Genomic DNA, 22,940 nt, shown 5'->3' on the forward strand with positions numbered 1-22,940 from the left:
CATATGACAGTAGCATTTCTCCATGTACCACCAGCTGGTAGGGAATACATGTGTGCCTTCCTGCAGCACATAGATATGGGGCAGGGGGGAAGGGGCGGGGGGTGTGTGGGGGGTGTGTCCTGATCCCTGTCCCTCATGCCCTTCAGCTTAGCCACAACCAGTTTTCTTCAAGGGGACTCTGCTTTAACCACATACATGAGGTCACTGAGACCTCCTTTCAACAGGGGTTCACTTCAAAGGCCATCTGTCCCCTCTGCATCTCGCTCTTACCCCAGGCTGGCTGCAGTCCCACCAGGAAGCACATGGCTAGGAGCTGCGGAAGCAGGCACCCATCCTAAACCTCCCTGGCACACTGCCCACCACCCTGAGCAGAGGCAAGGCACCTCCCTACTGCCAACAGGCTTGAAATCCCTTTTTAGCTGATATTCATGAATCAGCATCCCACTGCCTCCAGCCACTGTCACTGGGAGGCAACAAGAAGCCCCAGATGTCCTCAGCACCCTTCCAAGGGTGTTCCGGCAGGGAACTCTCTTAGGGAATCCTTTATCTCTGGCTTATATAAGACCCGGGGACTCCTTTTATGGTTGGCTTTTCCTGCTTTGTCAAGAGCAAAGAACAAATGTAGCTTCATCTGCGCTTGTGGGTTGGCTAACTGATTAAGCATCTGATTCAAGCTAAGTACAGAACAGGCTTTTGATGGGTGGATTTAATTTGGTGTAAAAACCAGGATGCCATCCCCCTCCCTTACCAAATATTCCCAAGATAGCAGTTGGTCTGGTGCAGCTAAGCAGTGGGGATGACTCCCACCTGCTAGTGCATTAGAAAGTCCAGCGTGCTCCAATTTGTGCTGAAGTGGCTCCTTTGAGTGTTCCCCCCTCTCCTTCCCCCCTCCTTTTTTTTTCTTTCTCTCCCCCCCCCCTGCTGAGTTGCCATCACTTCCAAGCATTTACATTAGGAGTGAGCTCACTCTGTGTGTGTGTGTGTGTGTGTACACATACACATGTGAGGGTGTGCGGGGGCCCGTGGGCGTCTGTCTTGGTGTGACACACTGAATTCCTCCTCTTCTCCCCCTCCGCGAGTCCTGCCAGGGGCAGCATGCTAATGATGACCTTGCTGAGTAAATACTTGTGGAATGAATAAGTGTTTTTCCTGCAATCTGAAAGGCGGAAGGTGCGATTACTCATCCATCTATCCAACTGTCTCCAGCACCTTTCAAGTGCTTCTCGCGTCGAGTCTGGGGGCGTGCGTGAGGGGGTGGGAAGCGAGGGAAGGCTGCCAAGATCTGGGTTGCCACAGACACCAGCCTTGCTTTTCCTCCAATGAACGCTGCGCCGAGCGTGCGAGAGGAGGCAGGGCACCACCCACGTGTTGAGCTGTGTGGGGTATAAGTAGACGGAGGAGCCTGGTCTAGTGGCAGATCAGACAGGGAAGAGAAGCAGCTCTTGCATCTCTAGTGAAAGCATTTTTGACTCGCCAAGTTTACCCGAGGAGAAATCAGCAGGATTTTTGCAGCAGCCTCCAGCTTCTCTGTGCATATCTGTGTGTTTTTCTCCAGCGGGGACTCTCTGCCGTTCAAGACTCTCAGCTCCGGATGAGCAGGTAGCGGGCACGCGTGTGGGGCTGGATGTCTTAGCCAACTCCTGTCCTTGTTCCTGGAGGATCCTGGCTCTCTCTGGGACACCCTGAGCACGTGAGACCGGCGTTTCCAGCTAGGCACTGGGAAAAATTTGCCTACAACTCTCTCTGGGATCCACGGGGACCAAACGTCTTGCTCTGCGGTGATATCTGATTTGGTTGTGTTTGTGTGAAAAAGTCCTTTGAGGGGGGTTTAGGAGTCTCTGTGTGTCTTTCAGAAAGTGTTGTGGTGGGGTTTTTGGGAGCCAGGTCTAGTGCCAGGGTTTACAACAGTCTTTTCCGTGTTTGAAACTCGCACAGTCGGAGCCATGCAGTTGGATAATGTCACCAGTGCAGGCATCCACTCTTTCCAGGGGCACCGTGGAGTTGCCAACAAGCCCAATGTGATCCTGCAGATAGGGAAATGCAGGGCAGAAATGTTGGAGCATGTCAGGAGGACCCACCGGCACCTCCTGTCTGAGGTCTCCAAGCAGGTGGAGCGCGAGCTGAAAGGCTTGCAGAAATCAGTGGGGAAGTTAGAGAATAACTTGGAGGACCATGTCCCAACTGATAACCAAAGATGGAAAAAGTCCATCAAGGCCTGCCTGGCCAGATGCCAGGAAACCATTGCCCATCTAGAGAGATGGGTCAAGCGAGAGATGAATGTCTGGAAGGAAGTCTTTTTCCGTCTAGAGAAGTGGGCAGACCGTCTGGAGTCCATGGGAGGCAAATATTGCCCTGGGGACCATGGCAAGCAGACTGTGTCCGTTGGGGTGGGAGGCCCAGAGATACGGCCAGGTGAGGGGGAGATTTATGACTATGCCCTTGATATGAGCCAAATGTATGCACTGACCCCTCCTCCTGGGGAGGTGCCCAGCATCCCCCAGGCCCATGACTCCTACCAGTGGGTCTCTGTGTCGGAGGATGCTCCAGCCTCCCCAGTGGAGACTCAGGTCTTTGAGGATCCCCGGGAGTTCTTGAGCCATTTGGAGGAATACTTAAAGCAGGTGGGTGGAACAGAGGAGTACTGGCTGTCTCAAATCCAAAACCACATGAATGGCCCAGCTAAAAAGTGGTGGGAATACAAGCAGGACTCTGTCAAGAACTGGGTTGAGTTCAAGAAGGAGTTCCTGCAATACAGTGAGGGGACTCTGACTAGGGATGCTATCAAAAGGGAGCTGGATTTGCCCCAGAAAGAGGGGGAGCCCCTGGACCAGTTCCTTTGGCGCAAGAGAGACTTGTACCAGACCCTCTATGTTGATGCAGATGAGGAGGAAATTATCCAGTATGTGGTAGGCACCCTCCAGCCCAAACTGAAGCGCTTCTTGAGTTACCCCTTGCCCAAGACCTTAGAGCAGCTGATCCAAAGAGGGAAGGAAGTCCAAGGCAACATGGACCACTCTGAGGAGCCTAGCCCACAGAGGACCCCTGAAATTCAGTCAGGAGATTCTGTGGACAGCGTGCCTCCCTCAACCACTGCCAGTCCTGTGCCGAGCAATGGGACTCAACCGGAGCCCCCTAGCCCACCAGCTACTGTCATATGAGCTAGTCCAAGGGATGCAGCGGTCTGGGTTACATGAAAGGGAGAAGGGGGCATATTTAGGAAGCTTCTCCTTGGAGAGAGGTTCTGGCTAGAGACGAGACATGAGGTGTCCTCAGTCCAACAGCCCATAGCAGAGGAATTAACTTTGCTTGTGGGGGGAGGGAGGCGATGGGGGAGAGGCACCTTAGGATGTGGTTGCCCACCTCACCTGAGCCATGCAATATGGGGGTGCTGGAGATACTGCTTGCACCACTCTGGGGAACAGACAATTTTATGAGATCCCTGAGAAGAAACTAGAGACAATTCCCAACTTCAGAGGCAGCCGCGTAACACTGGCAGCTTTCAAGGACTTCATACAAGTGCAGCAATTGGCTGAGGGTTCCTACCCATCTGGATCTCTCCTTCTCCTTCCCTCCTCCCTCTTCTAAAGAGGTGTCCCTGTCTTGAGGAGACATCTTTCTTTTGACCCTTGCCCATTTATGATTTACCACTGGACTTCTGTTAACCTGGCAATCTCCTGTTCTTACTTGCTCCAAAGGATTTTTTTTTTTTAAATGAGAAGAAATCCTATACTTCAGGAACTGAAATCTTTAAGAATGTGAATTATTTTTAGTGTTTTTCATTTCATTGCACCTATTACCTGCTTTAATGTTTTTCCTCTCAAGAGGCTCTTACCAGTTTACTTGTCTTAGGTTTTGCTCACTCCAATCAAGGCCACTGCAGTGCAGAGACAAATTTTGCCCTTTCTCTGCACATTATACTGTGCATTCAGCAGGAAACAGAGTTTCAAATTAAGTTCTGAGCTCATTTATTGAAGAAGCAGTCTGCTTCCTCTCACAGAATAGGGGGTGTCAATGTGGAGAGAGGAGGCACCAGAGCTGTTTTGAGAGGGTGTGGGGGGGTTAAGGGAAGTAAATCCTTATACTTTGAATGAAACAAACAAACACATCCTAAATCCAGAGCAAAATATCCCCAGAGCAGCAAATCGAGTCCATGCTGATGTGTGGAGACAAAAGAAGCTTTTGCCGTGTAAAAGCAAAAAGAAGTGAATAGGAGAGCTGTGTGTCCCAGCACAGTTTCAGCCTGTGCATCACAACAAAGAGTTTCTGCTCACACAGACTCAAAATGCTCTTGGGAAGCCTGGCACCCCTGTCCTGGAGCACCTGTGGACAGAGCATTTTCTGTTCACAAAGAACTTTCTACAATATCTTGCCATGGATGGAGACAGACTTGGACTCTGTGACATCTTCCATGTTGAGACACGCTCAGCATCCACCTTGCTTTGGCTAATGTCTCATGATAGGACTTTGAGATGAAACTGCTATAAGTCATGTTCAAGAATTTTGGATCTTCAAAGCTTCTTGTGGCTGGACACATCTTGAGCATCATCTGCATTCACCACCAGACCAAATAAACAACACCTCTGCAAGAGATGCAGCAGAGATTCAGAAACAGGAGTGCCCCTGGGATGCTCTTGGCTCCACAGCAGCAGTAACATGTGGCACTGGTGACTTTGAAGGCCTTCGGTGTGCCTCCTTCCAAGAGGCTGAAGGTAAGGCAACTTTCTGACATTGTCTTTTCTGCACTCCTCAAACGTAAATTAGCCATAGCCCATCCAGTAGGAATCTTGCACTGAGATAGGAAAAAAAAAATAAATCTGAAATGGGATATGAAGCATTGTAAGTGACAAATTAGGGTTTGAAGAAAGCTTAAGAGAGAGCCACTGAAAGGGAACTAAAGCACGGTGAGTGGGAAAAGTTTCCGAACAGGACAGTATCTTGCACTTTCTGATTAATAGGGGGAGGAAATGGGAAGCTTCTTCACTAGTCTAGCCCAAGGACCTGCCCCATGAAGTTCTGGGCTTGAGTCCCTATCTGTGACAACACACCACAGGTCCACACACAGCCCAAAGGAGGTGCATGCCTGTGCTGCTCCCTTGCTAGAAGTGCGTTGGTCTCAGGAACAGTGGGGGCTCTCCTCTCACTTGTTCAGAGCAAGTTAGTTTGACAGCAGCTCTATCTGCAGAGAAGGGAGCATTTCTAATGACCTGGGATGAGTGATAGGGAAGTGGGTGTCATTGCTGAGGATGAGCTGGCCATGCACTACAAGCATTATTTTCTCTTGGTTACAGTGACTCACTCAGATCCTCCTCTGAGAAGAAATCACTTCACAGTGCTCTGGATTTGGAAGGAAAGCCAAAGAGAAAAAGCTTCAGCACCAAGTATTCAACATCAGACCTGCTGTCAGGATCCCTAGCCACCAACTGCCGGATCCACTGTCTGAAGGAAAGACTGACACAGGTAATTACCTCTCATCTTACCTTTTGGGGCCCTTTGTTAGCCTCCCTAGTGCCCTGACCTGAGATAGTGAACAGCCTGGGTGCAAATATCTGTGCTGGTCTTGAGACCTCAGCCCCAATACTTGCAAGAGACTGGCACCACCAGGTAGGTGGGATTTCTGCTTCTTGATGTAGGAACCCAAACACCAGCCCCAGTAATTAATGCTCTGAGGGCAGTGCACATCATGCCTTTCTTTCTGATGGACCTTTGGCAAATGCTTAGACACCAATACCTACCAGCATCTCCAGGCTGCAGAAACCTAGTGAGCACAGTTGAATTTAACCCAGTCTCCTGAGAAAACCCCTGTACTCTAACCTTTAGATATCTAACCAGAGCTGCTGCATTTTTTATATTTATTTATTTACAGAGATCCCTGCTGCTGTTTCTGAGTTTCCTTCTCTGTGTCCAAGAGTACTGCTTTCCCAGGGGAGAAGTGAGTGCTGCAGGAAGACAGAGGGCAAATCACACACCAAAGACCCTCCCATGCAGTGCAATGCCGTGTTCCAGATGCTGACAGCCAGAATGAAAGACAGAAGCCAATTCCAACAGGACAAAGAAAAGCCTGAGCTGGTCCAGGTACTCCAACAACAGAAGAATGTGCTGAGAATGGAAAGAGAAACCAAAGGGCAGAACAGAAGAATCAAGTCTGGGCTTTGGGGACAGCAAGAATGCTGGGCTTGTATTGACTGTCTGTTGAGATCATTCTATACCTCTGCAGTTTGAGGCCACTGGGACTCACCTAATGAAATCTTCACTAGATTATCACTTTAAAAACTTTTCTGATTAACTTTGTCAAATGACTGACCCTACCTAGGCTACGAACCCTCCATGCTGTTAATGCTGTGACTCTGTTTTTCCTGAGTTGAGGGTAGCTTCATTTCATGCGGGTATCAGTTTCAAACCTCAAAGGGCTCTGTAGGTTCGGAGAAGCATCCTGTGGCCCAGATGCTTGTCTGAACTGCTTGAGCCTGCACAACTGGGCCAACTGTCTTGCCAGAAAGGAAAGTCTTGTGAGCCAGCAGGCGCTTCCTGGATCTGCATGGGCCAGAGTTACTGCAAGAACTGGGGTTCTTGTGCTGGCTTTGGCATGACTGTTTCCATCCAGACCCAGAGTGTGCCAAAGATTCGCAAAAGACAAGAGCCTGAGTGAGTTGAACAAGACAGTTTTGGTTCACATCTCAACTGAAGAGTTCCAGATGGTTCCTCTCTGTTCCAGAGCCAACTGCCCCGGGTATGCTTGTGTGCGTGTCAGTGCGGGTGTGTGCAGGTGTATGTGTGTTGAGCAATCAAATCCACCTAACTAAATTCTGTGGTGTTTTGTTGTATTTGAACTAATCCAATGAGACCTAACATGCATTCCAACAATGCTCAGCAGAAATGTCCAGGACTGGAAAATTATATAAAACCACTTAAAGGCAGACTTCACAGGTATCATCTCAAGGTCAAAATTATGTTTGATTCTGAGGTGCTTAATTTCCACAGTACCTTTCAAGGGGCTTGACTGCCTCAATAGGCATTTTATTTTTCCATAGACTTTACTGCCTTTTTAATGAATTAGTTTGTTTGTGCTATTGGTCATTTGGTCCTGAGGTTTATACACTTTCGGCTGACTTTTTGGAGTGTGCAGAACTGAATTTCCTGGACTGATTTTATTTTAACGACTGCTCCTAGCAGATTGGAGCTTTACTTGTAGCACCCTGGTTTATATTACCAGCCTCTCCAGGAAGGACTGGTAGTTTATTTTCCTGGGGCAGAGTCACATGGATGAAGAAGTGTGTATGTTTTGTGTCTGTGAGATTTTAGCAGATTTCATCCCTTAAAAAATTTTACATTTAACTCCGAAAAAACTACTTTAGAGTTTTTATTTTTACTAGAGATATTATTAATTAAAAAAAACTTGTTTAAAAGCAAACACATTGAATCGCTACAGGTTATAGAGGCTAAAGCCAAAAGGTCTTTGTAAGCCGACATCACTTGCCCTAGATCTGACTGTATCAGGCAGTTTATTCCTCATGTGTCATGTTGGAGTTACAAGATCACACCAAGCCACTAGAACCTGCCAATAGAATAGTGCTACTCTCTATTTGCTATTGTAGCAAAGCCTTTTGTAGATTTATACAATAAAACTTTGAAATATCTGCTTCAACTGTTTTGTGCCTTGCTTTCTTGTCTTTCTTCATTGGTTCATGGGAGGCTCAAGTGTCTATTGCTCTCTGAAGATTTGGTCTTGTCAGCTGTTTGGGCTCACTTGACTCACAAAATCTTCCTTCTTGGCAAAATCAGATGATTGACATAAAAGTGAAATGTACTGGGCCTTTGAAGAAGAGGGGTTGGATGTAGAAAATATGGAGGTATTTTAAGAGGGTTGTTTGACATCTCAGATTGAGTTAAATGCAGCCCATGAGGCTGGGAGAAACGGTCCCTTGTAGGACTGTGGATTGTGCAGGGCTCTTGTTGGGTACAGCTAAGAGAAAGGCTATTGAAACAGAGGACAATCACATTCCCATCCATGCTTGAGGTGTAATATGCATGGAAGAACTGAGGCAAGTCAGGACAAGGTGAAGAATTGCTAAGCCTGAATCAGCTCTACCTGATACTCAAAAAGAGTTCAGCATTCAGAAGTAACAGCACTCAGCAGCACGGAGACCCAGGAGCTACTACCAGGTTGGTGCTTTGCAACCTGGTGTAGTCTCGTACAGCAAGGTTAATCTCCATTCCTCGGGTTCGTTACCTATAAAACACCCCTGGGTCATTGGGACTGGAGGAAGGCAACATAGCAGGGGATGTAGCTCAGTGTTTTAAATTGAAATGAGTGTTTTTATGGTGGGCTGGGCTCAAAGTTCTGGCCCCAAAGACCTTCAATCCATGGGGATAGAGGACTCTGCTTTGCCTCTGCAAAGCTTTCTCTTCTGAGAAGGTTTTGCACTCAGGTGTATTTAGCCCCCCTTCCCTGCTTCGTGTCTGGTCTCTTGCCAACAAAGACGGTGTTAGGACTGGCAGTCCAAAGTGTGGTGCAGGTGGTAATATGCACTTGGGTAGGCCAGCTGGAGAAACAAACGTGCTCATTCCTTTCACAGCAGGCACTAAATGTGCATTGACCTTTTGAGCTCAGGTTGGAAAGGCAGAACAGTCTGATGGCCAAAAATGCCTAAAGGACAGCTGCTAACCTTTGTGTCTTCAGCTCTTTACAGCTTATTCAACTACAAGCCCTTATCCAGACTGAAAAAGAAACTTTGAAGATACAATTTGGATCCACAGCTGAACTCTGCTTTTGTGTCCTTAACTACTGTCATCAGTAAAGAGGTGAAAAACAGGCATTGGGTGACAGACCAGAAACAAGGGTGCAGCCAGATCATCCCATCCCTGGACAGTACAGGCGAGACTGGTCAGGAGAGCAGGGTTAGACTTTGAGTGTTCTATGGACATGGCGAAAGGGCTGGGTCTTCTACAAGGACCAACCCGATGTCTTGCAAATCAAAAAGCAAGAGCTGCTCAGCTGAGGTGCTGAGCTCTTCCAGTAGAGGGGGGCAGAACTCCACTGTATACTGTGGGAATTAAACTTAAAAAAATGCTATAGAGACATACGTTCTCATCATCATCCATCCCTACATGGTCCACTCCCACAGCTTCAGTGATACAAGATCAATGATTGCTTCAGTTGAGGAGATCTGAGGGCAAGGAGACAAGGGACAATGAGAGTTCAGTATGGAGAGGTGAGGAGGACTGATGGCCAAGTTATGGTGGAGAAAGATGGACAAGATGGGGATGACCTGTTGAGGGAGATGGGGAAAGATAGATGAGGCTTGTAAACACCAGTCTGTGATGGATAAACTGGGAAAGTTTCCAATTTTGTTCCAGAGCCTTCCAAATCTGAATCTAATAATTCTTATTTACTTTCTTTCTGACAGTTCCAAATGCAAATCTCTAGAAAGTCACAAGGCCTACACCTTCACTTAATTAAGAAATGCCTTATTACTGCTCTTGGCTTTATCAGTACAGAGTCACCTGGGATAGACATAGCACAGTGATGGATTAACTGGCTAATACTAGTTGAAACCCCCTCCAAAATCAAAGCAGGAGCCATCCCTGTGTTTTCTGGGGCGTGATCTAAAATGCAGAGCTATTCATAAATGTGAATGGTGGAAAAGGCATATGGGGTCAAGAACTTACAGAATTGAGAAAAAAAACCCCACTAATTCACACTTATTTGATAATTTTTTCCTCCCCTTCTCTCTTTATCATGGCTATACTGATGAGCTCCTTAATTTGCTTATTCAGGACAGCTTAAAGAAAGTGCTAAGGTGGACCTTCTCAGAGTATTGCATTTTTATATGAAATATTTATTGTCTCTCTTTTTCCCTCTTCCTTTTATCTCTTTTTTTTTACAAAGTGATTGTACCGGTCAGTCATGTAAATCATATTTATTGACTTTTCAGGCAGGCTGTGTTTGTGCATAGCCTAACTGCTCCCCTGGAGCCACTTTTTCCAGCAAAGCAATGTGTAATTAGGGAGGCTGTGGAACTTTCATTATTGACACAATCGGCTATAATGGCTCCACTTATCACGTCAATATGATGCTCTGGTGAGCTCTGGGTGCTCACTTTGATCATGGAGCAGGATGCTATCTTAGACCTATTCCTACAGATACTAATTTGTACCAAGTCCGAATTGCAGGCAGGTGACATGCCTTTTACAGCTAATATCTAACCATTAAAAATTGAAAGGAGAATTGCTATGTGCAAAACTGGGCTTAAATCGCAAACAGGTTTAGGTGAAAAAAAATGGTAGTTGATTATTGTCAAAGGGGCAAACATCTTCATAACTTTTTAAGCTACATTTAGGAATTGTTATGATCCTGTTTCTGAAAGTTAAAATGATCATGCAGTGGCAGCATGTGTTTCAGTCTTTCCCCCCTGCACATTTGTTAACTTTCAACCTATTAACTTGTATCATGCAAAACCAGAGACTCCCAAAGTCACTAGAAGCCTACATGTTTCTGATGTGGAGATGCTGAATAGAGGACAGTTCCATTGCTCCCACATAGGCACAGACTGAATGTGCTCAGCCAAAAGAATTGAAACACATGCCATAAGTCACTAGAAAATCAGATTTTATGTAATCCTGAAGCTTACAGAACCACTTGCTGGCACGAACTATTTCTTTTTTTCTAAAGGAACAGAATCTTGACATTTTCAAGATGAACCTTTTTGACTTTTTCCAAAAAAGCATTACTTAAACTAACTTCAACTTGTAATCCACACAAGAAACAAGGGACTGGGTGGGGTGGTGTGGGCAGGAAGGTTAGAAAACTTCTAAAAAAAAAAAAAAGAAGTGGAAGAAACTGTTCTGGGATTCAGAAACATGTGACAAGCTGGTGTAAGAAGAAACCTATTTTTCATGTTCAATTTAATCCGTTGAGATATTAGGAGAGTTTCTTTCCTGACTTGACCTTGCCTTGTTTTCCCCCTCTCCTGATTTGACTATTCAACTAAAAAAAATAATCCATTATTTCCCTTGTTGCAAGAAAACACATCCTCTGTGCTACACACTTCACACAGAGCTTTGTGTATGTCATCAGAAAGGTGTGAGTCGCTTCCTTACTCAAAATGAAGTTGCTTTCTCAACAGGGTTGAGAAGCAATCTTTTTTTTGTAACCAGGATTACAGATACTATGTTATACACTTGAAAAATTACAAATCCACTCACTGGAGGGCCCAAATTCACAGCCAAACTTATGTTTGGTTTAAGCCTTAAAGACCATCCTCAGTTTCAGCAGTTGTATCAGTACTGTCCTCAAGGTGCTCTATGAGGATGTTCAGTTATAGCCCACCCTGGAGTTCAAGGTCCTCTTGTGCTTGTTTCATCTTGAAGTAGAAAAAAAGAGACTGAGAACAACTGGAATTGCTGACATGATCTGTATTACAAACCTGTGCATGTTGTGCTGTGTTGCAGCACTATCAAAACTGGCCCACTACAACAAGGCTTTTACCATTCCATCCCAGGTTAACTTCAGTAAGTAGTTCCTGTGTCTTGCCCCAGCACAGCCATAAACCTCCCCACAAGGTTTCAGAAGTTCAGCTTCTGTCCGTGCTGAGTTTTGGGGTTTTTTTTCATCCTCCTCAGGCCAGTCCGCTCTGCTTCCTGCCTCTCCTACATCCAGGGCACTCTTGCTTCTGCTTCTTCCAGGGTACTCTTCATCCACTCCCTCTCTCCTGTACCCCTTAGAGCTATTTAACCACTTCACAGGAACCAGACACAGCTGCACGTTATCCACATCAGCCAAGCCTCTGAAGCCATACCACAGCTGTATATTATCAATGTTAATTAACCTGCCTTCATTCCTCTATAATTCCTCTACAGTGCTGTGGAGACAGATGTAGACTATTAGTGACTGTGGTTTGTATTGTCATCTCCCACTGGCTCAGGACCTCAGCTGTAACCTGTCCACCCTCTGCACTCATCTAGCCCTCCCTGCAGCTGGCTGTGTTGTGGTCCTGCATCAAACCCATGGTTAAGGTGAAGATGACAACAGTGTGAAAGAGCCCTCAGTGAAGACAGGCACATTGAAATACTAAGAAAAGCACTTCCCCACCTTGGCTCCCCAGTTGTCAGTATCTTGCCTGAAAATTGTCTTTAGAAACTCACAAGCACTGTAGGGATATTTTTCACGCCATATGGAGTGATCCTAGAAACCTGGCGAGGAAAGGGCACTACCAAAGCAGGCTTTCTGTGTAGAACAGGGGTTCCTTTAGCACTGTTCTGGTGGAGGAAGGCCTGGGATGGACTTCACGCACTAACCATGTTCAGGGAAACAGAAGAAATCCTGGGGTCACTCTACCCCCATTCACATAGCTAGCTGGCTCCTGGGCTTGCTCCAACCCACAGTGGTCACCCTTCTGCCCTGGTCTCCACAGCTTGGCAGACATCTCAGCAACCTGATGCTACCCAAAACTGGCTTGTTTGCAGTCAGTGCCCCATCTAAAAACACACTTTCCAGGCTTGGTCCTGACCTACCATACTCTACCAGGAAACCAGAGACAAATTCAACCCAAGGACTGCCATGTGCCTAGGCACTTTTTGGGCTTAGCTTGGCTAGATTACCCCTATAACAGCAGCCAAAAGCATCCACAGGGCTTGATGGACACTAAGACATCCATTTGACATGTCAGGTGGCTAAATTTTCAAAATAAATAATCCTTTCCTTGGTTACAGAATAATGTAAGCCTGAAGCAAGACCTAACCACTGTATACCTGTGACTGCTCTTTTGAAGCATGCAGACAGCATGCTTGTACAGTGATGTGTACAACTGCTGAGCTGCTGTGCATATTCAGGCTGAACTTAGACACTGAGTGACTTCTATGACAAAATGACCTGCCTGGTGGATGAGGGAAAGGCTGTGGATGTTATCTACCTGAACTTTAGGAAAGCCTTTGACACTATCTTCCACATCATTCTCCTGGAGAAACTGGCTGCTCATAGCTTGGATGGGTATGCACTGTGCTGAGTAAAAAACTTTCTGTATGGCCGAGCCCGAAAAGTGGTGGTGGACAGAATTAAATCCAGTTGGCAGCCAGTCACAAGTGGTATTCCCCAGGGCTCAGTACTGGGCATGGTCCTGTTTAAAACCTTTATCAACAGTCTGGATGAGGCAATTGAGTACACACTCAATAAGTGCAGACAACACCAAGCTGGGTGGGAGTGTTGATCTGCTGGAGGGCAGGAAGGCTCTACAGAGGGATCTCAGAGGGTTCTGGAGATGCTGGATCGGTGGGCAGAGGCCAGTTGTATGAGGTCCAACAAGGCTCAGTGCCGAGTCCTGCCCATGGGTCACAATAACCCCGTGTAACACCACAGGCTTGGAGAAGAGAGGCTGGAAAGCTGCTCGGTGGGAAAGGAGCTGTGGTGCTGGTCAACAGCCAGCTGAACATGAGCCAGCAGTGTGCCCAGGTGGCCAAGAAGGCCAACAGCATCCTGGCTTGTATCAGAAACAGTGTGGCCAGCAGGACAAGGGAATTGATTGCCCCCTGTGCTCAGCACCGATGGTGCTGCACCTCGAACCCTGTGTTCATTTTTGGGCCCCTCACTACAAGAAAGACACTGAGGTGCTGGAATGTGTCCAGAGATGGGCAACAGGGCTGGTAAAGGGTCTGGAGCACAAGTCTTATGAGAAGCAGCTGAGGGAGCTTGGGTTGTTTAGCCTGGAGGGGAGGAGATTCAGAGGAGACCTTCTCACCCTCTACAACTACCTGAAAGGAGGTTTTAATGAGGTGGGTGTTGATATCTTCTCCCAAGTAACAAAAAGTAGGACAAGAGGAAATTGCCTCAAGTTGCACCAGAGGAGGTTCCGATTGGATATTAGGAAGAATTCCTTTGTTGAAAGGGTTGTCAAGCATTTCAACATGCTGCCCAGTGAAGTGGTTGAGTCACCATCCCTGGAGGCATTTAAAAGCCATGTAGACATGGCACTTAGGAATGTGGTTTACTGGTGGGCTTAGCACTGCTGCGTTAATGGTCAGACTTGCTGACCTTAAAGGTCTTTTCCAACCTAAACAGTTCTATGATTCTCCATCCAGTGAAAGGCCAAGGTCTTTTTTACAACCTGTGTGCCTTGCAGTCCTGGGGACATCTAGGGTGTTGTGACCCAGAGGAGGCAGAGGTTGGAGAGAGGGATTTATTAAATGTCTGAGGGAGAAGGAAGGAACAAAAACTGAAGACACCTCTGTCCCATGTAGGATCCCTACTGACATACACCTAACACAGATCATTCTCATTTCATAGCTGTAGGAAATGAGGCATGCAGCTGAATCATTTGCAGGTGTTAGAAGATCTGTGTGGTTTTTGTGTTTTTTCCAGGACAGCACCTCCTCCCTCTGTGCTTTCAGTGCTCAGCTATCAGTTTCCTCTGCAATCACTATCACTTGTTTCTCATGGCCATTTAAGGTTCCTAAATCTCCTTGCAGTCAAGTGAAAACTGGACCATTATCTACCCTGTTCCAAAGACCCTCATCTCTGAGGCCTCCTCTACTCAGAGACTTTCCAAAAAGCAAATTAAAGCTGAGTCAAGGCATGGCTGTAGAGGAAATTAACTGGAAGACTTTAGGACCTGTACCTTCAAACTTCTTCAGAATTAAAGTGACCTTAATGCAATGTGGCTCACTTCCCTTTGGCTTGATCAGACAGGCATGTTGGGAAATGAATTAATCTTGGCTGAATTAACTTCTCCCTTGATCCTCATTATGTTTGTGCACACCAAGCCTTTATGCCACCCTATGCCATTCACCACAAAAGTAAATGCCATAACCTTGCCTGTACATCTCTGTAGAGACAAATGCTAAAATGGGTCTGGCACTTCTCTGCCTCACATACCAAGCAGGAGGGCATGGTTTCTGAGGCTGGTTGCATCCCATAGTCTTGTTCAGACTGGTAGGCACCATGGCAACTACAGGCATCTGCCTCCAGCATCATGGACTGTTCCATGCATCTCTGTCACAGGCAGTGGCATTCAGGCCATCAGTGACAGTCCATCCAAAGTGATGGTCCCATGGGGAGGTGCAACCATCTCTAGACTGTCCTAAAAAGCTATAAAATGGAAGCATTTAAACCTCCTTCTAGGACAGGAGAGACACTATAGAAGTATTTTTCTTTATCTTTCAAGAAAATGTTTTTTTCTTCCTACTCTGATAAAAAGAGGGCTGAGGGGACTGGAAGGCTGGAAACCTGCATGTAAACTGCTAGAAAAACAGGCATCCAAGACCAGCCAATATTTTTGCTAAGACCTACAACCAGCAAATTCTGCTCCCTGACACAATGGACACTCTCCTGGGAACCACACTATGATACTGAGAGAGTAGACACCTTGTCCTTCTCTTTTCTACTGAAGGTGAGACCCATGGGCTCCTCTCCATGGCAAGATCACTCAAACCTCCCCAGGTTCTGCTTTGCATAGAGTATTGACTGCATCACAGTCATTCCAAATGAAACACAGACTGAACCTTAGACGAGCAAGCATACACAGACTGACGCAGCATTACATGAGGTATGTACAACCCAAGCACCTGAAATTGCAGACAAATGCCATGAAAATCCAGGAAATGCTGCTTCCTGTAGGGTTTTTATATATTACATTTGAACATCTGGGAAGTGTAATTTCTTAGAATATGTCACATATAATCTATGAAGATCATGCAAAATCCACATTTTTCCTGACGATTTGCACTATTTTTTGTTGCTTTTACCTTAAATCAGACTAGATAAAGAGGCTGGACCCTTTCAACATCCCTGCTAGATGTTACCTCCTAGACCAAGCTGGATGGTCCAAGAAGAGACCACCAAGGATCTCTGCAAAACAGAAAGACATTGGTACGGCTGATTTCTCCTGGAAATAAAGAAAACTGGAATGTTTGTCACCTGTAACAGCAGAAATCACTGTCTGGCAACCCTTGTACCAAAAGAGTGGAGCTGTGCTGGCTAAAAACATGAAGTGTGAAATGGGGCCTGGAAGCAACAAAGCTAGGAAGTCTGCCATTTTACCCAGTGAACTCACCCAGAGATGTGCCTTCAGGAACTGGACATGGTGGCTAATACCCAAACCCAGCAGCATCACACGGGGGTCATGAGACCAGGCCTCAGGCCCATTTACCGTGCAATAAAGAAGTGGCTCTACTCAACGGGCCTAATTCATTCCAAACCATGCAATGTATTCAGGGTAGAGAAAAAACTCAAGCTGTCTGGCCCTTGCCGCATTGCCATGGCTTTAAGACACCGCATTTTTCTGCTTTTGTGGAAGATTCTTCCACAGCTACCCACAGCTCATAAAATTATTGCTTAATCTGGATTCCCTTGCAATTCTGATTATAAGAAGGAATGAAACACTTAAGTTTTTCCTTATTCAGCCTTTTCTTTAGTGACCAGAGTACAAACTAGCCATTTGTCTACAGATTCACCTGGCTGCTGAAATCAGGGGGTGATCACAGACTCCAAAGCTCTCAAGCCTCTTTGGCATGTGGAAAAAAAAAACTTCAAATAAATAAATAAATAAATTAAATAAGGAAACCCTGAAAAGCCCAGCCAGCTGCCATGAGGGATTTTAATAAACATTCAGAGCTTGTTTCTATGACGCTGAGGCTCTACCTCTCACAAGGTACAAAGTGTCAATCAGGATTTCTGCTGTTGGAAGCAGGGACCCAAGTCTCTATGGAAACGAGACAGAGAGGTGCCTATGGAGAGGTTTTCTGCTTAGATTCCCATCCTGACAGTTTACATTTGATAAAGATATTAATACCACTGTAGTTCTGGAAAAGATAAAAAATGTTGTAGCTTCCTTGGATTGCAGACCCTGATGTTGTTTTCCCCTCTCCCTCCTTCTCTCACCTCCAGCCTCAGTCAATGAACTATACCCTTTGGCTGGTTTTATTTATTTACCACCATATTATAAATTATTAAATTATTGATGTAGGTGAAAAATCAGTCTTACAAGTTTTCCTCTGTAGAGGATGTGAGGATATAACAAAGATTTGCAGATGCCCAGGATGCATTTCAATAGGGAGGTACAAGCAGAGGGGGTGCTTTGGGACTCAGCAGGGTCCCCCCAGTGCAGCATACATATATGGGGGGGAACATGATAGAGAAAGTCCCCCCAGTACAAAGAATATCTTATCATGACTGCATCCAGCCCTGGTTTCTCTGCAACAAAGCCCCGGTTTTCCCTGTTAGGCAAGTGATCTCAGGACCCTCCAGCACCTCATCTTGAGCATTCCCCAGAAGTGCATCCCTCTCACAGTTCCTTTGCTGCCATTCTGCTTTTCTTGCCATAAGCAAGCCAGGAAGGAAAACCACCAGAGCTGCTCTGTGGGTGGGCGGGTGGGTGGTTTCCCTTTCTCTTTTGTTGATCAGTTGCTTGTTCTTGGGCTAGAGAAAAAGAGAAATTGGTGAGTTGCTCGACATCCTGACTGGATCTGAGGAACTGAAGAGATGAATTCACCACTGGAAGAAGTTAATAAATTGTTCTATGCCTGCCATTGTGGAGTTTGGGATCTGAAATGGAGTTTGGCCATGCACAGGACTGAAAGATTATAGACAAATCTTCAAATTAAAAAGCTCCCATACAGTAAATATGTTGAGGGCAGGAGTGGAGGGCCAAGGGAGCACAAAGGGGAGATAGTGAAGGACCAAGTGTCAGACTTAACAAGCTTGCTAGGTATAAAAAGCAGTGTGATGTGGCTGTGACTACCATGCAGTGAAGGTAGAGATGACTGTCCACTTGGACCTTGGCCCTGCTCCTCACGGACTCAGTAAGTCTCTGCCAAAACCAATTGCAAGTCAAGCAGGAGCTGTCACTCCTGGGGTAGTGTTTTAATAAGTGTCCCTGCAGGAGATGTTGAAAATGGTGTTAGGTATGAGTCCTGCTGCTCTTTGATCCTGAAACACAATGAGTCATAACCTGTCTCCTGCTAGAACATGGTGAAGACTTTCCCATAGCTCATCTGATGCTAAAAGAAGGGAAGTGGCCACCTACCCATTTGCTCTGTTATCTTCTGCAAAAGTGCCAGATATTTAGTGCTAGCATATTTAGTGGCATTGCAGAGGTAATTCTGTGAAACTGCCTCACTTGTTGGGGGATCATGCAAATACAGAGTTTTGAAGGATCATAGCGTCCACCTGCTTCAGGAGAACGTTATTTGTTGCCATGCTTGCAACTCACAGATCATGTTCTAAACAATTTTTGAAGCTCTACTGGTGGAGACCTCACACTTTCTCCAAACAGTTTAGCTCAGGATGTTTCTACCAATGGCTAGAGAGAACAGTCTTTCTGCTTGCAGAAGACTTTTCTGTACTGAAAGGCTCCTACTATGTAGGCCCATGGCACTGCGAGGGTTGGAGTTGTTCAGCCTGAAGAGGAGAAGGCACTGGTGAGATCTTATTGCAGCCTGTCAATACTTAAAGGAGGCTTAAAAGAAAGGTAGGGACAGACTTTTTAATAAGGCTTGTAGCAATAGGAAAAAGGGTGATGATTTTAAGCTAAAAGAGAGTAGATTTAGACTAAATATAAAGAGGAAATTTTTTATGATGAGGGTGGTAAAACACTGGACCAGATTGCCCAGAGACACTGTGGATGCCCCATCCCTGGGAGTGTTCAAGATCAGGTTGGATGGGGCTCTGAGCAACCTGATCTAGTGGGAGATGTCCCTGCCAATTGCAGTGGGGCTGGACTAGATGACCTTTAAAGGTCCCTTCACACCCAAATGTTTCCATGTCATCCCTCAGGATGTAATTTCAGAATATGGGAAACTGGGTGGCAAAAATGGTGTAAAATATTCTCACATTCCTTCCTATGACTGACACTACCAGTTCCAGGAGGCTCAATTTGACTCCTTCCCTGTTCGCTCAAGAAACTGTCCATGGGACCATGCTTTAAATAGGGTTGGTGTAGTGATCTGATCTGTTTTCTTCATATGGATTTTATTAATTTGTCAAACATGCTTTCTGCATCACATTGCACACCCCTTTCTTGTCTAGTCTGTCCTCCCACTCATCATCAGGCTTATTTTACACCCGATAATTCCCTCCTTTGAATTATATAAATCTCTCAAATCCACTGAGACCTGTTCTAGGTCTCCTCAAGAGGTCAGAGATAGCAGCTGCCATGGGACTGTAGCTTCCTGCCAGAATATCTGGCAGCATCAGCTATGGTTTCGGAGAGTAGTTTTCTTTACCCTACAAGCAAATCCTTCTGTTGTAATAGCTAACACCCCTCAAGGAAAAAACGGACTTCAGAGAGCAAGCTTATTCTGCCTTTCTAAGGTTGAATTTCACTGAGGCAATTATAATTCTACAGAGGACCAGGACTGAAGAAAATTCCCCAGCATCCACCTGTATCTGTTCTCTGCATAATTCAGGAATATTCTTCTTTCGAGATCTTTGCTGGGACTCTTTTTCTTAGCACTGAAGCTGGATTTCCAACAGGTGCATTTTCAAATGCTGAAGCTGAAAGATTTCTGATAGGGGTGAGCTCACGTGTTCACTAGGGAATTATCTATACCCCAGGACCTGTAAAATAATACAGAAGCCAACTTACCCCTTGGGCAGGACACTGCTGGGAGTGCAAGAGACATGAATGGGTTGATGAGCTAATCGGATCTGAGTGCTTCCATGACTACTGTTGCTAAGGAGACTGCTTCCTTGCATCTGCATAAGTACTCCCCTACCATTAACTTTTTTAGAAATTAGGCTCCCAGGTACTAAGTGATGAAGAGAAAGACAGCACCAGAATTTTACAAGGGAAAATTCCCTTATAGACTCCAACAAGCAAACAAACCCAAAGCTCTTTTCACATGCTTTTGATTAAGCAGGGGTTTTGTCCTGGTTTGGCTGGGATGGAGTTAACTTTCTTCTTAGTGGCAAGTACAGTGCTGTGTTTTGGCTCTGATGTGAGAACAATGTTGATAAAGCATTGACGTTTTCAGTTGTTGCTGGGTGATGTTTATGCTAATTCAAGGAATTTTTGGTTTCTCGGGCCCTGCCAGCCAGAATGCTGGAGAGGCACAAGAGACTGGGAGGGGACACAGTCAGGACAGCTGACCTGAACCAGCTGAAGAGGTGTTCCATACCATGGGACATCATGCTTGGTATATAAACTTGGGGGGTTAGCTGGGGCCGGGGGATAGTTGCTGGGGGACCGGCTTGGCATCGGTCAGCAGGTGGTGAACAGTTGTACTATGCATTGTTTGTTTTCCTTTCATCCTTTTCCCCATCTTTCCATTCTAACTGTTGTTGTTGTTATTGTTATTATTGCTATTGTCGTTATTATTGTTGTTGTTGTTCTTACCTTTTTATTCTGTTTATTAAATTGTTCTTATCTTAACTATCGAGTCTTGCATCTCTTTCTGATTCTCATCCCCATCCCTCTGGGTGGGGAGGTGTGAGCAAGCAGCTGCGTGGTGCTTGGTTGCTGGCTGGGGTTAAACCATGACAGTTTTCCGCAGCGGTGCTGCTGTCATGTGATGGAGTCTTTGAGTCAAGATACAGAATGAGAATGATGGACAGATGCTAACTGCTTTTTTCTGCACACAACAAATACATAGTTCAGTAGCTGAGTTTCTGCGTCCAGGTGGAATTCATGCCTTTTCTACTGTTGACAGAAAGACATCTCAGCCCTGATCTACTCAGGGATCTAAGGAGGAAGAAAGGTCTCCACACATTTACCCTCCACTCCAGAGCCTTACACACATCAATAGAAAGATTTGCACCATGTGAAACAGTTTTTGGGTCAAGGCCTCTAATGAAGACATGATTACATTTATGCTATAGGTTTTGGACTGACTGTACCAGCTCAGAATTGGGTAGAGATGTAGGACAGGTATGGCTGTGCAGGCTGTAGGAGATGAAGCAACATGACTGCAGAGAAGTTACTTAGGAATTCAGACCTGAAATTACACCTCAAGGGGTTTTCAGACCTCAGAGAACCTATTTCTGTAAGAGGTCTTCCCAGAAGTGTTCTGGCCCCGGAGTCTATCGGCTTGTCTTTTTCTGCTCTACTGCTGTTACTAGGTTTTAGGCTGGCTCAAGAGTCTTCTGGTAAGCAGCTATCATGGTTAACAGTTTATTCCCTGTATTTTGCCCACTTATCTGGAGTGACATGCTGAGCATTTTAAAATTCTCTAACAAGTAAGTCCAAAGCCGCCCTTGCAAGACATCATTTTGAACTCTCTGACGTATAGATTGATCTTTTATTTGGTTTTGGGTTTTTCAAGGGAAAACAGTGCATAGTTCTGCAGCTTCAGCCTGCCTGGGTTCCCAGTTTTAATCAAAACACATCTATTCTTTCACCTCTAATTCTCAGCAATAGTGGCCTAATTTGTATTTTGCCTGTTTTATGTAATGACATAGTAAAAGCATTTTCTCATTATTGCCTTGACTTTGTCTCCTATCTTTATATACTGTCATGATGACTCAGTTCTAGACAAGGATTTTTTTTTGGAGAACCCCAGGTTCCCCACCAGTCCTTGAATCACTTAGCTGCCTGTTTGGTCTGATATGAGGTGCTGCTTCATTGACCTGTTAATCACACACCTTTCCCAGTGTTGATCCATTGGGATGGCTTTCAAACTGGGAAAATAATGCTGAGAAGACTCTGCACACACTGATGGCTTATGAACTATTCACAGTGATACTGAGAAAGTTGTTTGTGTTCAAATCACAGGTATCCAGCAGTCTGGCAGTCTGGTGTCTCCTTTAAACCCTTTTCACCCTCAGCCTGCTCTTTGTTAAATCAGGTGTTGTGGGATGGAACAATACCCTAAAAGTTATTGGTTTACCCTCTGTTGTCTCACCACAAGGCTGAAATCAACCTCCTTAATTTTCACTGTAGTAGCAGCCAAAAAAACCACAAAGAGTAGTCAGATGGGTGGCAGGATGGGTTAGGACTTTCCATTTGCTGATAATTTGCCTTGGCTGAATTTGCTTTGATTGTCTGTGGTTAATCATGTCATAATCCCTCTGAGTGCAATCAACAGCAGCACACCTTCATCCTGTGCAGGCCACTAGGATGTTTTTATTTCCTCAGACAAAAACATTTTCAGCAGCATAGGTGGGAAGTAGGTACCAGACAACCACTCCTTGTAGCTGAGAACTTTAATATAGACTGCAAGCCTCTGGTGGAAGGGGGAATCTTCACAGACAGGTTATAGATAGGAGATTGCAACGGTCCCAGCCATAGGATAGGAATAAGATGGGCAGGCTACTGGGTGCTGCATGGGTCTGCAAAGCTGTGCTCAGGAGCTCCTGGTGGTTTGCTTCATCCCAAGGCTGGGTATTTAAATTATTCTGCAATCCCATGCCAAGTCAGCTCTGTTGTAAGTGTAGGTGCATAAAGCTAATATCTGTGGGCTTGCATTGCAGCTGTACTTAAAACACTCATGAACAACTCCATGTAGCCAGAGGACCATTGGTTTCTTGTCCCTCCACCTACATGGCAGGTAACAGAGAATTCATAAAAAAAAGGCTGCAGTTGGTCTAGAAGTTAACCACCTAATGCAAATGAAGCATCTTGGTTTTCTCTCTGTACAGCAGAGGGAGAAAAGCATCTCCTGAGGACTTTTTGTCCCACCTTACGATTTTGCCAAAGAATGCAGTGAGTTTTGAAAGGTATCAAGTTCTCAGCCTTTCATCAGCAAAACCCTGATGAGAGAAATTCCATTCCTAGGGTCAATTCTTGTTGAAATAAATCCCTCTTTCTTCTTCTCTTACCTTGGTCAATTCAGCCTGTGAGCTCACACATATATATATATATATATATATAATATATGTATATATATGTGTGTGTGTGTGTGTGCGCGCGCGCGTGCGTGTGTATACACTATTCCATGTCCTTTCAATGGATAATTTAAAGACTGACTCCTTAGCCTTTGGTTGAGGTCAGGTCAACCGGTGGCATGTGGGCACCCAA

The 22,940-nt window shown here is 45.6% G+C and overlaps 1 protein-coding gene across 1 annotated transcript; it reads left to right on the forward strand.

The window, feature by feature from the left end:
• Window positions 1-1,432: 1,432 nt before the first annotated feature.
• Window positions 1,433-7,642, forward strand: ARC (activity regulated cytoskeleton associated protein). Its single transcript, XM_056333857.1, has 3 exons — window positions 1,433-4,709; window positions 5,289-5,457; window positions 5,864-7,642. Exon 1 carries the CDS (start codon window positions 1,944-1,946, stop codon window positions 3,156-3,158), a length of 1,215 nt encoding a protein of 404 aa, XP_056189832.1. The 5' UTR covers window positions 1,433-1,943; the 3' UTR covers window positions 3,159-4,709; window positions 5,289-5,457; window positions 5,864-7,642.
• The last annotated feature ends 15,298 nt before the right edge of the window (window positions 7,643-22,940 follow it).

Source organism: Falco biarmicus, chromosome 3 (assembly GCF_023638135.1).
Source record: "Falco biarmicus isolate bFalBia1 chromosome 3, bFalBia1.pri, whole genome shotgun sequence".
In the NCBI taxonomy this organism is placed as follows: Eukaryota; Metazoa; Chordata; class Aves; order Falconiformes; family Falconidae; genus Falco; species Falco biarmicus.

Coding starts and splice junctions, on each gene's coding strand:
- ARC (XM_056333857.1), top strand. CDS start 1,944: ATGCAGTTGGATAATGTCACCAGTGCAGGCATCCACTCTTTCCAGGGG.